Source organism: Hemitrygon akajei, chromosome 12 (genome assembly GCF_048418815.1).
Source record: "Hemitrygon akajei chromosome 12, sHemAka1.3, whole genome shotgun sequence".
Lineage (NCBI taxonomy): Eukaryota > Metazoa > Chordata > Chondrichthyes > Myliobatiformes > Dasyatidae > Hemitrygon > Hemitrygon akajei.
The window spans coordinates 58,930,417-58,951,654 of record NC_133135.1 but is presented as its reverse complement, the minus strand read 5'-3'; the positions used below and the strand labels follow the sequence as shown (position 1 = coordinate 58,951,654).

At 39.9% G+C, this 21,238-nt stretch overlaps 1 protein-coding gene across 1 annotated transcript in view; it reads left to right on the top strand.

Moving 5' to 3' along the window:
* cachd1 (cache domain containing 1) overlaps positions 1 to 21,238 on the top strand; it is a 178,951-nt gene that overhangs the window by 119,708 nt on the left and 38,005 nt on the right. Inside the window, exons 5-13 of the mRNA XM_073063198.1 lie at positions 880 to 986; positions 4,424 to 4,550; positions 6,236 to 6,380; positions 7,232 to 7,448; positions 11,988 to 12,137; positions 15,207 to 15,440; positions 16,391 to 16,540; positions 16,899 to 17,022; positions 20,308 to 20,425. Coding sequence (XP_072919299.1) covers positions 880 to 986; positions 4,424 to 4,550; positions 6,236 to 6,380; positions 7,232 to 7,448; positions 11,988 to 12,137; positions 15,207 to 15,440; positions 16,391 to 16,540; positions 16,899 to 17,022; positions 20,308 to 20,425 — 1,372 coding nt within the window. The remainder of the gene's footprint in view (positions 1 to 879; positions 987 to 4,423; positions 4,551 to 6,235; positions 6,381 to 7,231; positions 7,449 to 11,987; positions 12,138 to 15,206; positions 15,441 to 16,390; positions 16,541 to 16,898; positions 17,023 to 20,307; positions 20,426 to 21,238) is intronic.

Below are 21,238 nucleotides of genomic sequence, written 5' to 3'. Positions count from 1 at the left end.
GCCTTTAAGGAAGCAGTGCGACTGGCAGTTCCGCAGCAGAGGCAATGCTTGAAACACTGATGATGCTGGAAATGCATATACAGATGTTTTGTGTTATTACTCAATTTTGATGTGTATAACTGTATTTCTGTGACATTAAAATCTGATTTCAGCACCAGAAACTAGTCTTGCATTGGCACTTCAGCTATGCTGCTTCGATGTTGCAGAATTAAACACCAAAATATGTCTGTTAGTTTGCTTGGCTTCAGAATCCAATAAAACAAAATAATTTTCCCAGTAGCCTGCTGAAGACTGGGGTGCTGTGTATTTTCCACACTTCATTCGTTCACGTGATGAATATGACCCATGCTTCGTCAAGTGGCACTCTCTTTGTATATTGCTTTAAAATCAGGAACTTAAGAAAACAGAAGCTTAATTTCTCAGATACTCACTGGAAGCCATGGTTATATGAGTATCAGAGTCTATGATGTTATCTGATGCATGCATGAATAATTGCCCATAAGGTAAGGTGAATGCCCATTTATGAAAATATATTTTCAGGTGAATTGGTTAGGTGGTAGTGAAAATAAATTATTGATTTCATGTAAATTGTAGCTCTCCATCACACATTTTGGCATTTCTTCATCCAGATTTGCTACAATGGGATTTAGAACTGTTCCAGAACCATTGTGAACTATTATTTGATTTTTCCCTCATCTGAAATAATGAACTTCTGGTTTCTTCCTTCTGAGTATATTAAACATGCAAATCTGAGTTAAATTGATTTTGTTAGAAATGAAGGACATTGTTCATGCTGCTTATTCTGAAATTGAGTCAGAATTCATTTCCTGGTTATGTTACTGTGAAAAGTTCAATACATCTTAATTTTGTACTTAACAGGTTCGATGGGAATTTTAACACCAATGTTTCAAAAACGATTAGCTGTGACAGACTTTCTACAACTGTCAATAGCCGAGCATTTAATCCTGGACGTGACTTAAACACAGGTTAGTTCTTGGGTTGTGCTGCATTTAATTCATTTGCTTTGTTTTTGACTCTAAGATTTAGATGGGGCAAAAGTATTAATTTTACTTGTCCTTCTTCTTCAACAGTTGTAAAATGTTCTCTCCTATTTCTGAAAGCCCCCTTTTCAATATACTCATACTTCAATATCCCACTCCTTTTCAAATCTTACGATGAAACTTTAGTCACTATCTCCTGATATTCAATAATTCTTGAAGCTCTATGCAGAATTGGGTAGGCATGGCTCCATCCATTCTTCTCTGAATGCTGGAATCAAGTTCAGGCAATGCTGATAGGGTAAAAATGTGCCGTATAATATCTAGGCGATCCTCAAACCAAATCAACCCAGTGTTTTGTAATCTCTAATCCAGCACTAACTCAACAGTTTCATCTCTGTGAGCAATGTTGAGTGTGGTAATATCTGAAAGTTCCATTAAATAAGGGGACTCTGGGCTTGGACAAATGCAACATCGTGGTGTGCCTCCCCGTTTGCACCTGTCTCTGATTATAGATTGAGTTCACAGTCACTAATCCATGGGGTGTTACTACCTTATGGAGCAAATGGTCACAAGAACTTCCTCTCTCATTCATGTGTTCCTGCTTCTCAACATGGAGCCCAGGACCACTGAGTTGCAGATATTTTGTGCAGATGTAATTGCCTTGGGTAAAATTGCCCACATACCCCCACATATTGAAGCAGCCACACATCTTTGTCCTGCCTTCATTTTGTGTGTATAAGTTAATGAAATTTATCACTTTATTAAATTAATTACATTTAGTTGTTAAAATTTAGCTGCATACTATATGCTAACTTCAAATAGCCCGCAGGCAATAGTACTCATTTTACCTGCCTTACCTGTGATGTAACACTGTAGAATTTTTCTTGCTGCAGTTTTCAAACTGCTCTGTTAGAAACTGTCATCTCCAGTGTGAAGTTCTTTTTACCGTCACTGATCAATATAACTGAAGTTGCTTATTCACGAAAGCCTGCATTTCACGAATCATGCACTCTGTATAATTACATGTTTAAAGAGAAGTTTAACAGATGCATTACTGATAAAGGAATAGAGGTGATGAGGAGTGGGGTGATGGGAAATTTGTATGGAATATAAACATTCCTTTTAACCTGTTAGGTTAGATAGTCTAAACTTGTGTTGTAGTTTGTGTCAAAAAGAATATAATATCCAAATAAGTTGTATTCCTGTGGGAAAGTGGTAAGAAACATGTCTAACTTTCACCATTTCTGTTATTTTCCTGGGATACATCAGTGGTTCTGTAGTAGCTCTATCACTTCTCTCTGTGGGATGTACATTTGGGTGATTGTTAATCAGTCAATATCATTAAAGCAAAGGGGATGGGCCATTTCTCTCTGCTCCATTCTGTGCTAGAGAAATCTAGTCAAAAGTTAAGCAACAGATTGTCAACATTGGGAGTTGGTGGTATTTTGGCCTTGTTTTCAACTGAAAATGATGCTGATATCTGGTCTGTATGAAGTGTACGTTTATTGTTTTTTTTTGTGTTTCATTCATACACAGAGTTCTGCGGTTTCTAGGATCTGCTTCAGAGGACAGTGGGGATTGATAGGTGGGGATGGCGCAGTGCTGATGGAAAAATAACTGCAGAGAAGTTTCTTCTTACAGAGGGCAGTGGATCTCTGGAATACATTGCCCTAGTTATACTTAAGATGGAGACAGATAAATATTTGCAAGGTCAAGGAAATGTAGTCAGCATAGAGCAACCATGATCATATTGAATGGTGGGGTAGACTTGGAGGGCCAGGTAGCCTATTACTGTGTTATGGGCTACATGAGCTAAAATGCATTTTAAAATAATGTTTTGCCATTCTTGGTGGTAGCAGATTGTGCTGAAAAGTAACCAACTTTCAAAAAGTTTATTTGAGAGTGAAAGTGAAAATTTAAAACCCGATTTTTTTGACAGAAGAACGTCTGAGTGAAGTGGAATTATGCATAGTGATGGTCAGAGGTTTATGAATGTGATCACATACTGGGTACAGTCAGCAGGTGGCCATAGCTTTGCAAAGTTGTGTAGCATGTATTTATAACCAAAATCTATTAAAATGGGTTAAAATGGGAATGTATAATAGGAAAATAGTTAACTGATCAATAGTGACCAAAACAAAAAAAACAACAGTTCAGTTGTACAGTTTGTTATTCCCTCTATTTTGATTGTTGGAGAGAGATCATTTTTCGCATCTCACTTCATGAAGGCAAATGGATTTTAATTTATTAAATACCAAGGTTCTGTCACTTGATACAGGCTGTGTGGGGTTGACTTTACAACTTCCAGCTGCCGTTGATCTTCAGCTTTTGAAAATGAGAGTTCAGCACTTTCAATTCCATCTTTCAACAGATTTGGCCTCATGCATTTTGGCTTTGAACTGGCAACACAATTGGTCTGTTTAGACTGAATTTTAATTTACATTTGAAAATATCAGGTGGAATCTCAGCAATACAGCTCTGATATTTTGAAATTAGTTATTTTTCTTGTAGTGTAGAGGCCATGGCTACTAATTAAATAGAGCTGAAAGCATAAGTGTGGGTCCATCTGTTAACCCCAGCTTGAACATCCTGCTTATCCCCATTTATCTTCTATCGCAAAGGTGAAAGTTCATTTTTCTCTCTGAATCCAATCATTGCATCAGAATTTCATGAGGTGATCAGTAGCATTGAAAATTTTGTCAACTTGCAGAGTGGGGGGGGGGCAAAACTTTTAAAACTGAGGACTAGAATCACATTTGCAGTATTGTGAGCAGGTTTGGGCACCATATATAAGAAAGGATATGCTGGTAAGAGGAGGTTTTGAGAATGGTGTCCTGGATATGAAAAGGTTAACATATGAGAAGTGTTCAATGGCTCTGGGCCTGTACTCATGGGAGTTTTAGTTAAATGAGTTTTAGTAATCTCATTGAAAGCTAACAAATATTGAAAGGCCCAGAAAGAATGGACGTGGAGAGGATCTTTCAAATAGTGGAAGAGTAGGTCCCAAGGGCAGAGCCTTAGAATAGAAGAATATATCTCTTTTAAAAAAAGAGATGAGGAGAAATTTCTTTAGCCAGAATGTGGTGAATCTGTGGAATTCATTGCCACAGACTGCTGTGGAGGCTAATTCAATGAGTGTATTTAAAGTGGCAGGTGATAGGTTCTTGATTAGTAAGGACATCAGATGTTATGAGGAGAAGGCAGAAGAGTGGGGTTGATAAGGAAAATATTTCAGCTATGATCTAATGGTGGAGCTGACTAGATGATCCAAGTAGGTGATCTATTTCTTATGATTTTGTCATCTATCATCTTAGAATTTCTATGGGCAGGATTACACGGAGCCTGCCATAAAAATTGTATGAGATTCTCCAGTAATTTTTTCCATCTATTTTTTAAACAGTCTTACTTCTTTAACCCAACAGTTCTTGCTGACAACTTTAAGTCAAATCCTGGCATTAAGTGGCAATATTTCAGTTCAGAAGAAGGGATCTTCACCATTTTCCCAGCACATAAATTTCGCTGCAAAGGTGGCTATGAACATCGGAGCAGGTGGGAATTTCTAGTTTTGTCCTCTTTAGGGCTTTGCATTTTCTTTTTAATGATTAATTATCTGATAGTTCTCACCTTATTAGTTTTAACACTGATAAAACTGGACATGTCAATAAAAAGATACTAAGTAGATTTACTAGATTAATGCATAGATGAATTGTTAAGAAATATCTTTAGAAACCATTTTGTTGCTGTTTAGGAACTCCAGCTGAAGATGAAACTGCTGCATAATAAATGCATTGTAGTCAGAATATTACTGAATAAGAAACTGATGACGATATTTGATCTTCAATTTATTATTTTTAACATTTAGTATAATTTCCCTTTAATTAATTCCTGGGATGTGCCATGGGCCAAGATAATGAGAGGCATGTAATTCTGAGGGTAGTTAAATTTCTGATCACCCAGTATTATTTTCCTTAAATCTGAATAATGTCAGATTTTAAAAAAATAGAAAAGTAAGGGGAATTCTGGGGCACTGAAATTAAAAATGACAATACACACAGAATATTCCATTACACAGCGATCGTGGGGAACGAAATAAATTTAACCTTTTGGGTTAGTAACTTGTCGTCAGCACTGGTGTGATGGAAGATTATTGATCTGAAAAATGAACTCCTTTTCTTTTGCCACAGATGTGGCCAGACCAGCTGAGTCTATCTACCGTTCCTGTTCTTCTTCCCCTCCCCACAGGATCTGAGTGCAAGGTCCCAGTCATATTCTCTTATGAGATTTCTTACTCAAAATAGATCTTTCTGATTTGTAAGTACAGTCGGCCCTCCTTATCCACGGCTTCCGCAAGCGTGGATTCAACCAACTGCGGATCGGAAAACCCGGAAGTTCTCTCTCCAGCACTTGTTGTTTGAGCATGTACAGACTTTTTTTCTTGTCATTATTTCCTAAACAAGACAGTATAACAACTATTTACATAGCATTTACATTGTATCAGGTATTGTAAGTAATCTAGAGATGATTTAAAGTATACGGGAGGATGTGCATAGGTTACTGCGGATCGGGAATCGAAAAAAAAATGGTAGTTCTCTAAGTCGGAACAGGTACATCCAGTATTATTTAGCGTCAGTTAGTCAAACGTTTGTCTTAGTATATAGTATATATTTTACCTTTCTTTGCATATAAACACTTAAGAAAAGTAGGTATTTCAATAATTAAACCACTGCGTTGCTTAGTAGTAATTGTAGCTTTCATCAGGGCAGGGCCTTCACATGCTCCATTATTCTCACTTTATCCTTTAAAATTGTTCCAATCGTTGACTGACTGTAACCTAATGCTTTTCCAATGACTGATGGCATATCACCTCTTTCTGATCGCTTTATTATTTCCACTTTATTTTCAATCGTGATCGTTTTCCGGAACAGAAACACTGTGAGCAGTGGGTCCGGAGCTCCACTGGGTCCTAAAGTCCACCGACTTGAGTATCTGTGGGGGGTCCCGGAGCCAATCCCCTGCAGATAAGGAGGGCCGACTGTACTAGTTGATCAAACTAATTAATCACAGATACCTGGAAGCAGTGGCATTTATATGTACACAGGCAGTTTGTACCTTCACAGATATGAATCAGGTGTGAGGGAACATTGATTATATATTGGGAAAATGTGGAAGAATTATTGGTTCCTTATTGTCTACCATTCTTCCCTTACAAGTTTTTTGAAATTCTGTTGGTGCAGGCCTGTTTACGTTTCCACGGTGAGGCCACAATCAAAGCATATTGTGGTGGTGGTGGATCATGGGGCTTCAGCCACAGACACACAGCTTCAAATAGCCAAAGATGCTGCACAAGTAATCTTAACCTCTATCGATGAGCATGACAAGGTAAGCTCTCCTCAGCCTCATCTGTATGGTAAATGTGCAATCTATCCTACATCAAATCATCCTACCAAATGACACATAACTGGTCTAGAAATATGATCTACGCCTTCAAAGCACCGAGGGCAGATAATGTGAGTGCAAATGAATTACTTTTGTGGGATGGTTTGTTTCTGCTCTCATAATCATTCAAAAGCTGTGGAAATGCAAAACCTCCTCAAAGGATGTTAAGTGGGAGATGTCCCCATTCTGTTGGTGCTTCTGAGAAGGAAGCAGAGCTTACTGAGTTCTGACAAAAGGTCACACACCCAAAATGTTCACTGCTTATTTTTTCCATAGATGCTGCCTGACCTGTTGAGTTTTTCTAACATTTCCTGTTTTTGCTCCAGATTTTCAGTATTTTAATATTTCAAACTTAATCTGTTCTCAATTTTATACTTCTTGGGTCTAACAAGGACCGAGGTATGTGCACATGCTCACTCACATACTTAGACATTTACCTTTTCAATACGTGTATATCCAAATAGAAACTCCAGATTCTTAGTAGTGATCTAAAATAACCCTTCAAAACAAGCAGAGCCAACTTAATTAGACATAAGGTGATAGATTATCTGGAATATGAGAATAGAGTGTTGGCTTGTGATCCATCAGTGATGGGATTGGTGGACCAGGCTAATTAAGTAGTACTTCAGAGATGGGAGGAAACTGAAAGGGAAAAATATCTGGGATCAAACTTAGTAATCTTTAAATATTGAGGAATTGTAATTTGGTCAATGGAAACAGAATAGGCTGACTTTAACGGGAGAGCTATACAGACAGTGAAGAATTTCAATGATAATATTTTGTTTTGTTCACAGATTTCTGTGCTGGCTGTGGCAGATACAGTCCGAACATGCTCACTGGACCAATGCTACAAGACATACTTGTCTCCGGCCACCAGTGAGACTAAAAGGAAAATGACCACATTCCTTGGCAGTATAAAGTCAGTGGATGGTGCCACCCAGCATGCACTGGGCTTTCGTAAAGCATTCCAGTTACTGCAGAATACCAACAACAGCACGAGGATCCATTCACGTGAGTGCACAGAAGAGTCGATACAGTTGAATATTTAACTTCTCTACGGCTGGAAATTGAGCTTCAACAATTATCAGTGATATCCCACAAATTGATTATAAAATTGTTCACTAGACAGCATTGGCTTTCAGAGAATGACTGACCCTCTTAAAGCTTCCTTGTGCATGACCTTGGATTGCTATTGTTGGCAGACTGTTTTATTGAGCATTGAGTCATGGAGTCACAGAGTTACATAGCATGGAAGCAGGTTCTTTGGTCCTTTTTGTCTCTGCTGACCAGGTTACTGATCTGAGCTAGTCCCATTTGCCTGCATTTCTCCCATATCCCTCTCACATATTCCTGTCCATGTACCTGCCTAACTAAATTTTAAAAACTGTAATTTCACCTGTCTCCTGTCACTTTCTCTGGCAGATCATTCCACATTCCCATCACCCTCTGTGTGTAAAATTTGCTCCTTAATTTCCCCCTTAAATTACACCCCCCACCTTAAATCTGTACCTTTTCTACCCTGGGGAAAAAACCTGTGACCAATTCATCTTATCTATGCATGGATTATTTGGACAAGATTAGAATTCAATCTCAAATAATTGGCATTTGTGTTTAATAAACAAATCAATTAAAAGTTGGATATGAGTAAACTTCAGGGGGAAACCTGCACCTTTATTGTTAAGTCCTGTTGACAAGTGTGGCCAATGAACCAGCAAACCGTGTGCAATGCAGGTCAGAGTGCAGGAACATTTGCCTGCCTGCCTGACGTTTTGATGCAACAAGGTAAATAAGGAGTAAGGAGGTTAGTGAAGGGCAGAGAATTATAAAGCTATCTCTAAGAGTTTTCTTTACAGTTTTAAAGCTGATGTTAGATTGGCTATGAATAAGTGCACTATGTAACCAGAACAGGAAGATTTGGAAGAATATATATTTACACCCAAATGCAGATTACCGTAGATTCCGGACTACAGAGCGCTCCTGATTAAAAGCCGCTGGCTCTAATTTTAGAAATAAAATCAATTTTTTACTTGTATAGGCCGCACCGGATTTTAGGCCGCACCGGATTTTCGGCCGCAGGTGTCCCACATTGTAATATGAGATATTTACACAGAAAGATATTACACGTGAGGATTTTTTAACTTTTAATTAAATCCATATGGTAACATAAACAAATACATATTGCAAATGCTTTTTTTCGAACCGTGCCTGTAACGCGGCTACTTTTAAATATACGTTGCATATACTTCTTTACTGAACAACATTCCAATATCTCCTAACGACTGGTAAAAAATATATATACTGCAGCCTACCAGGAAAAGTTATTGATCGCCTTTAACTTAAAAGCAGCGTTTTTGCTCCGCCGCTCCCCCCCGCCGTCCCGTTTATCGCAAACTGGTATCCCACAAGACGCGGCGAAACCGGGTGTGACGTCATAGCATCCCGCGATGTAGTACAGAAAAAAAATATAGTTAAAACTCTTCTAACTTTAACTAGAAAATGAATTACTAAGCGAAAATATTATAAACTAAATAACTGCCATAAAGGCAGCACAATGCTTTTCTTCAAGTGTTTTCCATGTTGATGAGGGTGAGTACAAATGACTGATTTACAATAATTTAATTGTGAAAGTGCGCTTGATTTATCGTACAATTTCATTGGACCTCTGTGAACTACTCATCAATTTTATTGGTCTACTGTTACGAGGCAAAATGTTTTTGGCGGCATGAAAAAAAATAATACATTAGCTGCTCCGTTTTAAAGGCCGCAGAGTTCAAAGCTGTTCAAAATGTGGGAAAAAAGTAGCGGCTTAAAATCCGGAATCTACGGTAGCAATTTGTGAATACTTCTTCCGTGTTTTTTCTCCTGCAAAATATCTTTTGGAATGTGTTCTTCAGTTTATAATTTTTTTTTATCTAGCATGCTCTTTATCTCATATGAGGGTTTCAAATATGCCTGTGGAATGACGGTTGCCATGGTAAAAAGATTAATTGTTAATAACCACTTTTGACCAAATGAGTATAGAGTTCAAAATTGCTTGTATTTTGGTGTGAGGTTACCACTGTGGGAAACAGAAGTTGGAATGGAACTTTGATCTAGGAAGAAAATATATGCATTTCTGAAGTTTTGGTCTAAAGCTCCTTTGAGGCTAATTTACCTTGACCATAAGTTGGATGATTGTAGAAAGTAGAATTTTTGGCAAGGTCTTTGACTTGGTCCGTCATGGTAGGCTGGTCCATGAAGTTAATCTCATGGGATCCAGGTGAGCTGGCTGGTTGGATACAAGATTGGAATCGTGGTAGCATGCAAAGGGTGGCAGTGGAGTTTCTCTCTCCAGCTTGGAAGTCTATGACATGTGGAGTGTCACTGGGATTAGTGCTGGGTCCCCTGTTGTTTGTCATGAATGATTTGCATGAGAGTGTAGGTAGCATGGTTAGTAACTTTGTGGACTGAAATGCAGAATAGAGTAATTGTTAAGTGAGCAGAAGACTTCCTTTGAAAATCATAGCCACTGACATGGTGATCAAGTACTTGTCATCGGGCATGGACAGTGCAGAAGGCTGTTTATGTTTAAGGTTACAGCAGGATCTAGAACAGTTGGTAAAGTGAGCAAATGAATGGCAGAAGGAATTTAACTTCATCTGGTATGTTTGAAACCCTCACATGAGATAAAGGAAGGGCATGCCAGATAAAGTGGTAAGAGCAAATTGGGTAATTATTTTCGGCTAGGACCTATACCATGAATGGCAAAGTTCTATGTAGTCTTTTTGAACAGAAGGACCTACATAGTTCCCTGTAACACCAACACAGGCAGAAGGGGTGGTGAAGAAGGTGTATGGCATGCTCATCTATATTGTTTGGGGCATTAAGTACAGGAGTTGGGTTGTCATAATACAGCCATACGAAGTGTTGAGCTAGCACCTGGAAGAGTTTGTGCATCCTGGTCACCACACTAAAGGAACAATGTAATTTAGCTGGAAAAGTTGTGAAAAAGAATTATTAGCATGTTGCCAGCACTGAAGAGCAGGATAGTCAGAGACTGTTTGCCCTGGAGCAAAAGAGGCTGAGGAGTGAGGGCTTACAAATTCCTGAGGGACATAGCTAAGAGTAGATAGTCGCAGACCTTTTTCAGGATAGTGGAGTCCTGAACTAAATGGCAAAGGTTTAAGGTAAGAGAGAAAAGATTTAAAGGGGACCTTGAGAAAGTTTTTTCACCTGGAAAGTTGTGAGTATATGGAATGAATTGCCAGAGGAGGTGGATGAAACAGTTACAAAACTTAAAGGACGTTTAGAGGGGCTGATGGAGAGGAGAAGTTCAGAGGGATTAAGTCAAATCCAGGCAAGTGGCACAAGTTCCGGGACGCATGGACAAGTTGTTTCTCTGCAAAGTCAGAGTTTATTGTCATTTATGCTGGTATGTGTGTGCAGAATTCCATTAAAAAAATTGCTGAAGAAGCAGCATGAGATGGGCAGAATTCATATGATAAGCATAAGTATGATTTATATACAATTTCTACAAGAAAGAACCCAATTAGAACAAAATGAATGTTGTGGTGCAAAATTGCGGGGTAATGATGCAGCTCTATGAAACTCTAGTTAGGCCACACTTGGAGTACTGTGTCCAGTTCTGGTCACCTCACTATAGGAAGGATGTGGAAGCATTGGAAAGGGTACGAGGAGATTTACCAGAATGCTGCCTGGTTTAGAGAGTATGCATTATGATCAGAGATTAAGGGAGCTAGGGCTTTACTCTTTGGAGAGAAGGAGGATGAGAGGAGACATGATAGATGTATACAAGATATTAAGAAGAATAGATAGTGGACAGCCAGTGCCTCTTCCCCAGGGCACCACTGCTCAATACAAGAGGACATGGCTTTAAGGTAAGGGGAGAGAAGTTCAAGGGGGATATTAGAGGAAGATTTAGAAAAAGAAGATAACACTAGTGAAATTTAAGAGACTGCTAGCCAAGTATATGGAAGAATTTAAGGTGGATTATATGGGGGGGGCAGGATTTAAGGGTCGGCACGACATTGTGGGCCGAATGGCCTGTACTGTGCCGTAAGTTTAAAAAAAAAGGTAGAAGAGCTCTCAGTGTTGCTGTACAGGTAGTCCTTGGGGCTGTGTGGGGTGGCTTAAGAACTGAGTTGCTGACGAAAAGTAGCTGTTCTTGAACCTGCTGGTGTGGGACTTCAGACTCCTGACTGATAACAATTGAAGGAAGGTGATATATGATGAGTGATAACATGGAGGTATTCAGAAAAGGTAACAGGATGCAAAAGCAGAATTTCCGGTGAGAGTCAAAGATGATTTGCTGCAGTGATGTAATAGATCTGAGGACAGTTTTTATTATGAAGCCCTAACTGGGATTAACTAGTTTAGTACAGATTAGAGTTCAAGTGTGTCATCATTTGATTCTCTTTTTTCTGTGGGTTGTACTATGTGATTTGCACGTAACACTGTGTCTTCAGCCATATGATAACGTGGTTAGAAGAGTAGTGGCAAACTGAAATGCAGAATGGAATCACTACTAAAGATATCGTTTTAAAATCATAGCCACTGACATGGTGATCATCTACTTGTCATCTGGCATCACCTCGAAGGATTCCTCTGAAGAAGAGAAGAAGGCAACCCTGAGTGTTATTAGTGAGGAAAACAGACATCTCAATAACTCCGTGATGATCCTTACGTATGCTCTCATGAATGGTAAGATACTGATTTTCTTATTCTGGCAGTGCATTTTGAGCACAAATATAAAGTTGAGTAAATTTGAATGAGTTATTCTTGCCATCAAAGCTCTAATATAATGGTTTGGAAGGTAATCATGTTTCATGTGGCCAAACTGAAATCAGCTATTGACATTGACCAAAGTGATCTTTGTTTTTCTTGGGGTTCACTGCAATGACACAGTGCTTTCTTTGAGGCTCTTTGAGGTTCATGCTGGGTATCACTCTTGGAGGTGGCACTCCAACTGGCTAAAATTACTTTCCAATTTCTTTACGAGTGAAAATTTCTCTCTTTACTCTCGGCCCTTGCCCGAGCTTCTGGTTAGTTGACTAGAATATCTTCTGCTTTTGGTCATGCAGCCATTGGAGTCCTCTTGATTGAAGAACTAAGGAGCTGAGAAGTAGGAGTAGGAGTGTATCATTTGATTCTTTGCTCCATCACTGATTATTGTGAGCGATCTTCTCTCATTGCACTATCCTTGTTTTCAGAAACCTGAAATGTCCCTTACCTTGAATCACAAACTATGTGGCTGAGCTTCCACAGCTCTCCAGGCTGAATTATGAGATGAGTCATTCTTATCCTTAGTTTCTGCTTTCCTTCATCACTGATTTTTTGCCAAATCTCAACTAACATAACTAGGTCAAAATTGTGATGGCTGTGTCCCAGTGGTAGAAGTGCAAAAAGAACTTAATTCCCACTTTCCCCAAGGAGTAGACCTTAACCAATGGGCTAAGTTAGGCTGCCCATGTCTCCTGAGGTCAGCAGATATTCAAATTCTCTGACCAGAAGCCCATCCAAGAGCTGAAAGAGTCAACTCTTGGGTTCTGGAGCAATTGGAAAGAAGTCTTATTCTGTTAAAGTGACATGTCACAGATCAGTACCCTAGCTAAAACCTGTACAAAAGCCTGAAGGAAATTCATGCTGCCATTTAGATGGCCTGATTTCAGACTTAGTGGACAATGGAAGAAATTTGCAGGTGGGGTACAGATGAAGCAGTGAGAAGAAATGACACGCTTTACTCCCACCACTAAAATCATCGGATATGCTCAGAGCCCAAGTGGCAATGAACATCTACCATGTGTCGTTCAAGAATCAAAAACTACAGTAGGTTAAAGTAGCTTAATAATGATGTGGCAAAGCTTTGGTACCAACAGTTACCAGTGTAATGTGGGGTCTGAAGGCTGATTGCCACTATGTGAAGTCTGAAAGAGCTCATCAAGTGGTTGACCTAAGGTATATGGAGCAATGCCATTTTTCAATTATTTGGATGATAAACGTAGTTGAGTGGATTAACAAGTTTGTGGATGACACCAAGATTAGTATATTGTGGACAGAGTAAAGGGCTATCAACACAGTAGGATATGGATCAGTTACAGAAACAGGCACAGGGGTTTAATCAGCACAAGTGTGAGGTGTTGCACTTAGTGAAGTGGAATGTTAATGGGAGACCTCTCAATAATATCGAGGTACAGGGTATCTTAGGGTCTAGGGCCGTAGTTCACTAGAAGTGGCTTTACAAGTAGATAAGGTGGTAAAGAAGGTGTAAGGCACGCTTGCCTTCATTGATAGGGTTGTGTATGAGTAAGGAAGTTAACGCTGGAGCTATGTGCAACTTTATTCAGAGGGCACTTGGAGGGTAGTGTGTGCAGTTCTGGTTGTCCCATTTTAGGAATGATATGGAGACTGGAAAGGGCACAAACGAGGATTAACAAGATGCTGCCTGGATTAGAGCTATAAGGAAAGATTAGACAAATTTGAATGGTTCTGCCTAAAGCATTAGAGAATGAGGGGAGCTCTGATAGAGGCATGGACGGTCAGATGCTTTTTCATGCTTGTAAGGTTGGAGTGGGGAGTTTAAAAGCAACACGGAGGGCGTGCTTTGTCACGTAAAGAGCAGTAGATGCCTGGAATGAGTTACCAGGGGAAGCAGGCCGTTTAAAAAGCTTGTAGATAGACATAGGTAATAGAGAATATGGATGATACACACTGGAGGAGGACACTTAGTGTAAGTTGGCATCAAGGTCAGCATGGCATCAGGGGCTGAATGGCCACCTCCGTGTGTACTATGTTTGAATTGAACATCTATCAGAAGAATGGATAAAGTATTTAGATTCTTGATTGGTGAGGGCTTGAAGGGATTGGGGCTGAGAGGAAAATTGGATCAGCCATGATGAAATGGTGGAGCAGACTCAATGGGCCAAATGGGCTAATTCTGCTCCTGTAACTTATGGTCTTTGAACAATGATTATTGAATTGGCAGGGAGATCCTACTGTTGAAGAAAATGTCAAAGTTTGTACTACCATCTATACCACAGAGCAATTTGAAAGCAGATTGGACAGGTTTCATAACAGCATGATAGAGTGCTTCCGCTGGTAACTTGTTTGAAGAATATTGCCTGATCATGTCAAATGATTTGGAAATGTTCAAAGCAATGACACACATGATTGATCAAAGTATTCGGAGGTAGAGTTGTGGATATGTGGAGTGTTTAAAATTATGAAAGGATCAGTTGCCATATCAATTTCTTGGCTATCATTATCAACTTGAGTGAATGAACTTTTGAAAATTAACGGCATATCTGCTTGCTGAAGAAGAGTTTCAGCCTGAAATGTCGACTGTTTACTCTTTTCCAGGGATGCTGCCTGGCCTGCTGAGTTCCTCCAGCATTTTGTGTGGTATATTAGATTTTCAGCATCTGCAGATTTTCTTGTGTTAGCAAGTCTGCTTGGTTGGCAACTTAAGCATTGTTTCACTCTACTACCAGAGATGACATGCATAAGATGATAAGGTGGTGATTTAAAAAAAAAGAATGGGTACATCTCTAGTGCGTTGGCCTGTATTTGAGGATCCTTTGAACGTCTTGCAAGAGAATGCAAAACACACAGACTTTAGCAGTGGGGGGGAAGCTATGGTAGTATAGTAAAGGGTTTTCGAAATACTTTTCCATTTTGCTTTCCTGTCAAATATATATCAAATAGAACAGAATCTCATTTGCTTTGTCAGTAACACAACTATTTCCAACTTTAATATTTTTGGTTTTATTTTAGAGGGTGTAACTGGTTTGAAGGAGCTTGCCTTTCTTCGAGATTTAGCAGAACAGAATTCAGCAAAATACGGAGTTCCTGATCGCACGTCGCTCCCTGTTGTAAAAGGAACAATGATGGTATTGAACCAGTTGAGTAACTTGGAGACCACTGTAGGACGGTTTTATACAAACCTGCCAAACCGAATGATAGATGAAGCTGTGTTTAGTCTACCATACACGGATGAAATGGGTGATGGTAAGTTTGGTCTTTCCTTTTGAAGTTTTCTCTTCCCAATAGTCCCTTGGTCCTTATTAGCATCCCTATCAAAAATGGTGTACCTCTTTCATTTCCTTGGCAAGTGGCTGTTGCATTATCAATGCAGCAATGTATGCATCTTCTACAAGGTCTGTTTAAAAATTCACAGCTACTGTATGCCAAATGAACTAGCACTGATTATGAGGTAGGAAAGTATCTATATTGAAACTCATCTGTATTTTACTGAACTTAATAGAAGTGTTCAACTATGTGAAGAGGTAAAGTCAATCAAGGCTCAGATTCCATGAGAAAGGGGGGGAAATCCAGCATTTAAAAAAAAAACCTTTCTTCAAAATTTTTTAATATGTCCCAAAGTAGTTCATGGCAATTTTTATGGGTACTGTTGCATCGGGAAATAGACGGGTTAAGTTTTCCCTGGAATCAACACAGTGATACGTAACTGGGTAAGCTCTTGCAATATTAGCTGGTAGATAAATGTGGCCCAGAACAATTGTGAATGCTGCTAGATTTTTAAAAATATATTCCCCTTTCAGTGTATTGGGGTCTTGTGTTGATAATTCATCTGAAAGACGGCACCGCCAACAACAGTGTAGCAGCTTCTCAGTGCTGCCTTTAAACGTTAGCTTGCATTGTGCGCTGATGTTTTTGGAGTAATTCATGAACACCTTGACTCTAAGGACGTTACCACTGAACAAAGAGTGAAATGGACATGTGCTTGGTCATTAGATAAGGCAATGTTGAGTTTGAATGTGAGGAATTCCATGAGCAAGTGGACAGCACTCATGCAAGTTGCTGAGAAGTACTGGTTATCCAGGACCCCATTCCCAAGATGTATCTATACTGCTGGAACCTTCATGCCTCATGAGACCAAAATAATATTATGCAATCCTCCAATTTTTTTTAACCTTTTTGAAAATTTACTTTCACAGGATTGATCATGACTGTTAGTAAACCGTGCTATTTTGGAAACATGCTATTGGGAATTGTGGGAGTGGATGTGAATTTGGCTTATATTCTGGAGGACGTAACTTACTACCGCGATTCATCTGCTTCCTACACGTTCTTAATAGATAATAAAGGTGAGAAAGTGATTTTTTTTTAACCAGTAACAGCGTTAGAGCTTCAGGCCAGCATTATCTGTGAAGCAGAAATTTCCATGTTTTACCCGTCACACAGCAAACTGACTAAATTCCAAAATGTAAGAGTTCAGACCTACCCAAACTGCAAAAGGGTACGAGAGGTCATTTTGAAATGGTTGTTCCAGACTTAAACAGCACTATAGAACCAGGGTGAATTTGATTGTTTTGTAATTAATGTTCTAATTTCATCTGTTGTTTGTTAATTGATTGTCTCCCTATTGGAATACTGGAAATAGGCCTGAACATTGTACAGGATTTTGAATACGACGACTTTAGATACTACTTGTTTCCATTTCAGGTTACACCCTTATGCATCCCTCCTTGACTCGGCCATATCTTCTCACAGAGCCACCGCTCCACACGGATATAATTCACTATGAAAACATTCCAAGATTTCAGCTTGTCAGGCAGAACATTCTAAGGTAAAAACAAAAGCTATGAGTCAACTATTAAATAGAGTAAATTGCTCTTAATTATCCAGTGCGAACAGCTCGTGCTAGGAAATCACTTAAATTGATCTCCTGCTCTATGTTAGCTGATCTCACGGTGTTGCAGTAAGCATTTTAATCCTATATTCCCAGGGCTCATTAAAGTGGAAAGTTATCGTATGTATCTCAAAGTTATTTAGCATAGGAGCTTCATACTGGCTCATAGGTCATGATACATACATTGTCGGCGATATCTTTCTGATGATGTTTCCTTCCACCATATATGTTGGTCTGGTGGTGTGTTAGATGGGAGTGTGTTTGGACACAGTGGACATTCTGAGTCCATGCAGAGGTGGCAGCTGTTTGCCCTCTGTATCTTTTCTTATGATGACAAGATGCTGCTAGTTACCAGCAATATCAAGTACTGCAGATGTACCCCTTCAGCAACTTGCTGAGTAGTGATGGAGCTGGACTTATTATGTACTGTATTTGTGTTGTTGCCTTGTTGTGTATTGTTGTGCCAAGGTGTGTGTAGTCCCAAAAAAGGTGCGAGTGATTGTCTTGGAAGATTTTCCTGTGACCGCAAAACTCTTTTGGCACATTGGCACTGTGGAACATTCTAAATCTGGTTCACTGGCTCTTTGGTGAGACCAATGGCAGATGAGCTGTGTTGCCTCAGTTGTGGTTAGGACGGAGGCCCTCGGACTATGGAGTTGCCTGTTGCAGCCGCACAAGAGAGGTGGTGTGGGAGGGAGCAGAGGCCTCTATGAATGCGCCGGAGCCCATGCTGGGTTGGGGGCCGTCCCTTCCCGCCAGTGCGGCTCTCCTGTGTTTGCTTGGTGCTGCCCTCTGATGTTCGCTGAGAGGGAGAGCAAGCTAGACCAGGATGACATCCTGTGCATCATCAGAATCAGAATCAGGTTTATTATCACCGGCATGTGAGGTGAAATTTGTTAACTAGCAGCAGCAGTTCAATGTAATACATAATACAGAAGAGAAAAGAAATAAAAGTAATAATAAGTCAATTACAGTATACATGTATTGAATAGATCTAAAAATGTTCAAAAACCAGAAATACTGTATATTAAAAAAAGTGAGGTAGTGTCCAAGGGTTCAATGTCCGTTTAGGAATCGGGTGGCAGAGGGGAAGAAGCTGTTCCTGAATCACTGAGTGCGTGCCTTCAGGCATCTGTACCTCCGACCTGATGGTATCAGTGAGAAAAGGGCATGCCTTGGGTGCTGGAGGTCCTTAAAAATGGACACTGCCTTTCTGAGACACCGCTCCCTGAAGATGTCCTGGGTACTTTGTAGACTGGTACTCAAGATAGAGCCGACTAAATTTACAACCCTCTGCAGTTTCTTTCGGTCCTGTGCAGTAGCCCCTCTATACCAGACAGTGATGCAACCTGTCAGAATGCTCTCCACGGTACAACTATATAAGTTTTTGAGTGTATTTGTTGACATGCCAAATCTCTTCAAGCTCCTAATAAAGTATAGCTGCTGTCTTGCCTCCTTTATATCGACATTGATATGTTGGGACCAGGTTAGATTCTCAGAGATCTTGACACCCAGGAACTTGAAACTGTTCACTCTCTCCACTTCTGATCCCTCTATGAGGATTGGTATGTGATCCTTCATCTTACCCTTCCTGAAGACCACAATCAGCTCTTTTGTCTTACTGATGTTGAGTGCCAAGTTGTTGCTGCGGCACCATTCCACTAGTTGGCATATCTCACTCCTGTACACCTTCTCGTCACCATCAGAGATTCTACCAACAATGGTTGTATCATCAGCAGATTTGTAGATGGTATTTGAGCTATGCCTAACCACACAGTCATGTGTATATAGAGAGTAGAGCAGTGGGCTAAGCACACACCCCTGAGGTGTGCCAGTGTTGATCGTCAGCGAGGAGGATATGTTATCACCAATCTGCAAAGATTGTGCTCTTTGTGCAGAGGCCCAGGTTCTGCCACTTCTCAATCAGGATTGTGGGAATGATGGTATTAAATGCTGAGCTATAGTCGATGAACAGCATCCTGATGTAGGTGTTTGTGTTGTCCGGGTGGTCTAAAGCCGTGTGGAGAGCCATTGAGTTTGCGTCTGCCATTGGCCTATTGTGGTGATAGGCAAATTGCAATGGGTCCAGGTCCTTGCTGAGTCAGGAGTTCAGTCTAGTCATGACCAACCTCTCAAAGCATTTCATCTCTGTAGAAGTGAGTGCTACCGGGCAATAGTCATTAAGGCAACTCACATTATTCTTCTTGGCACTGGTCTAATTGTTGCCTTTTTGAAGCACATGGGAGCTTCTGCCCATAGCAGTGAGAGGTTGAAAATGTCCTTGAATACTCCCGCTAGTTGGTTGGCACAGGTTTTCAGAGCCTTATCAGGTAATCCATCGGGACCTTCCACTTCATGAGGGTTCACTCTCTTTAAGGACAGCCTCTGAGACAGAAATCACTGGGTCATTAGGTGCAGCAGGGGTCTTCACAGTTGTAGTTGTGTTCTCCCTTTCAAAGCAGGCATAGAAGACGTTGAGTTCATCTGGAAGTGAAGCATTGCTACCATTCATGCTATTGGGTTTCACTTTGTAGGAAGTAATGTCTTGCAAACCCTGCCAGAGTTGCCTTGCATCCGATATCATCTCCAATCTCGTTCGAAATTGTCTCTTCTGCAGGCCATGCTATTCAGAGGCTTGGGCTATGTATTTTTTTTGTGACTGTATACTTTCTGCTGTCATAACCTTATGTGCTGTGTGTAGTTTGCACCTTGGTCCTGGAGGAACACTGTTTCATTTCAATATATTCATGTATGGTTGAATGAAAATTAAACTTGAACATGATCTTCATCCTTATAGTAATGAATCAGCAGAAGTTGTTGGGTCCTTTTTGCCTGACGATTTAATCGCTTGAAAGCAGCATTGGATTTCTATTCAACAAGAATTATTTTTTTACCTTCAAGCAACAACCTTGAATAAAAGCAAAAAATTGAGCAATTCCAGCAGATTCTGGAAATCTGAATTTAAAAAAGAAAATGCTGAAATTGCTCAAATCTATGGAAAGAAGTGTTTAACACTTCAGGTTAGTGACCTTTCAGCAGTTCTTCGATTAAGTATTGTGAGCAAAAATAAGTGGTCCCAGTAGAATTGTTCATAGTCTTTAAATTGCCCAGTGTACATTTCATCATTGTAAACTTCGCCAGACATGTTTTGAAAGTTGGAATTTGTGGCAGTGTAAATTATAGACGTGCAAATAACGTTTTTCTTCCTTCATCTCTGTGCAGTCTCCCCTTGGGCAGTCAAGTTATTACTGTACCTGTAAACTCCTCTTTATCTTGGCATATAAATCGATTGCGAGAAACCAGTAAGGACGCCTACAATGTCAGCTATGCCTGGAAGTTGGTAGGTTATGTTATTCCAAGTATGCCATTGAATTTTCCTTCCCTTTGATCAGTTAAGATGTATAGGATTGTGTTTTAAAAACCAGAAGAATGTGTTTAATCAAGGATCCTTTTCACAACTGCTCAATTTATTTACCTCAGTAATGGCTTAGCACTGAGTTTTTGAATATTTCAATTAGATTTAATCGGAGTTAAACACTTTTAAAATTGGGAATGCTGATGATTGCATTTGGTGAGCTATTTTTAGGATGCTATTGTTGTTTTGAATTTAAAAATCCTTGAAGCAGGGTTCCTTATCTGAAGCATTTGCAATGTAGAAGTTCAGACAGTAGCAGTCCTTCTAGTCTTCTGATTTTACTTATCATACGACTGTTGTCTCCAGGGGTCTTATTGTGAAAGGTAAACAGCTGCTTCCTGATGCACCAGACCTAGTTGATGAAATACCTGCACATTTTCAGCTAATGGCATCAGATTCTCAAGGGCAGCAGAAGCACAAGTTTCAGGGGCACCATTCATCGCCATTCCAGTCCATCGGCAGGGTGACATCTTGCCTGCCTGTGTGATCCAGTGTTGCACATATTTCTGTCATTCCACTGTAGAACCCTTCTGCAGTCCATTTTGCAGAAACAGATTTGCTTGTGCTTACTTGTAGGATATTGTAGTCAAATGAAAGCTCCAAATGCAGGGAACTTGAGAGTACTGCAAAAGCCAGGACATTTTAAGATGTGCCTCTTGAGTGTCAATGTGAGCAGGTCCATTTATTAATGCTCACTTACTTTCAAGATCATGTGGTTCTTTCAAAGCGCAGGAACAA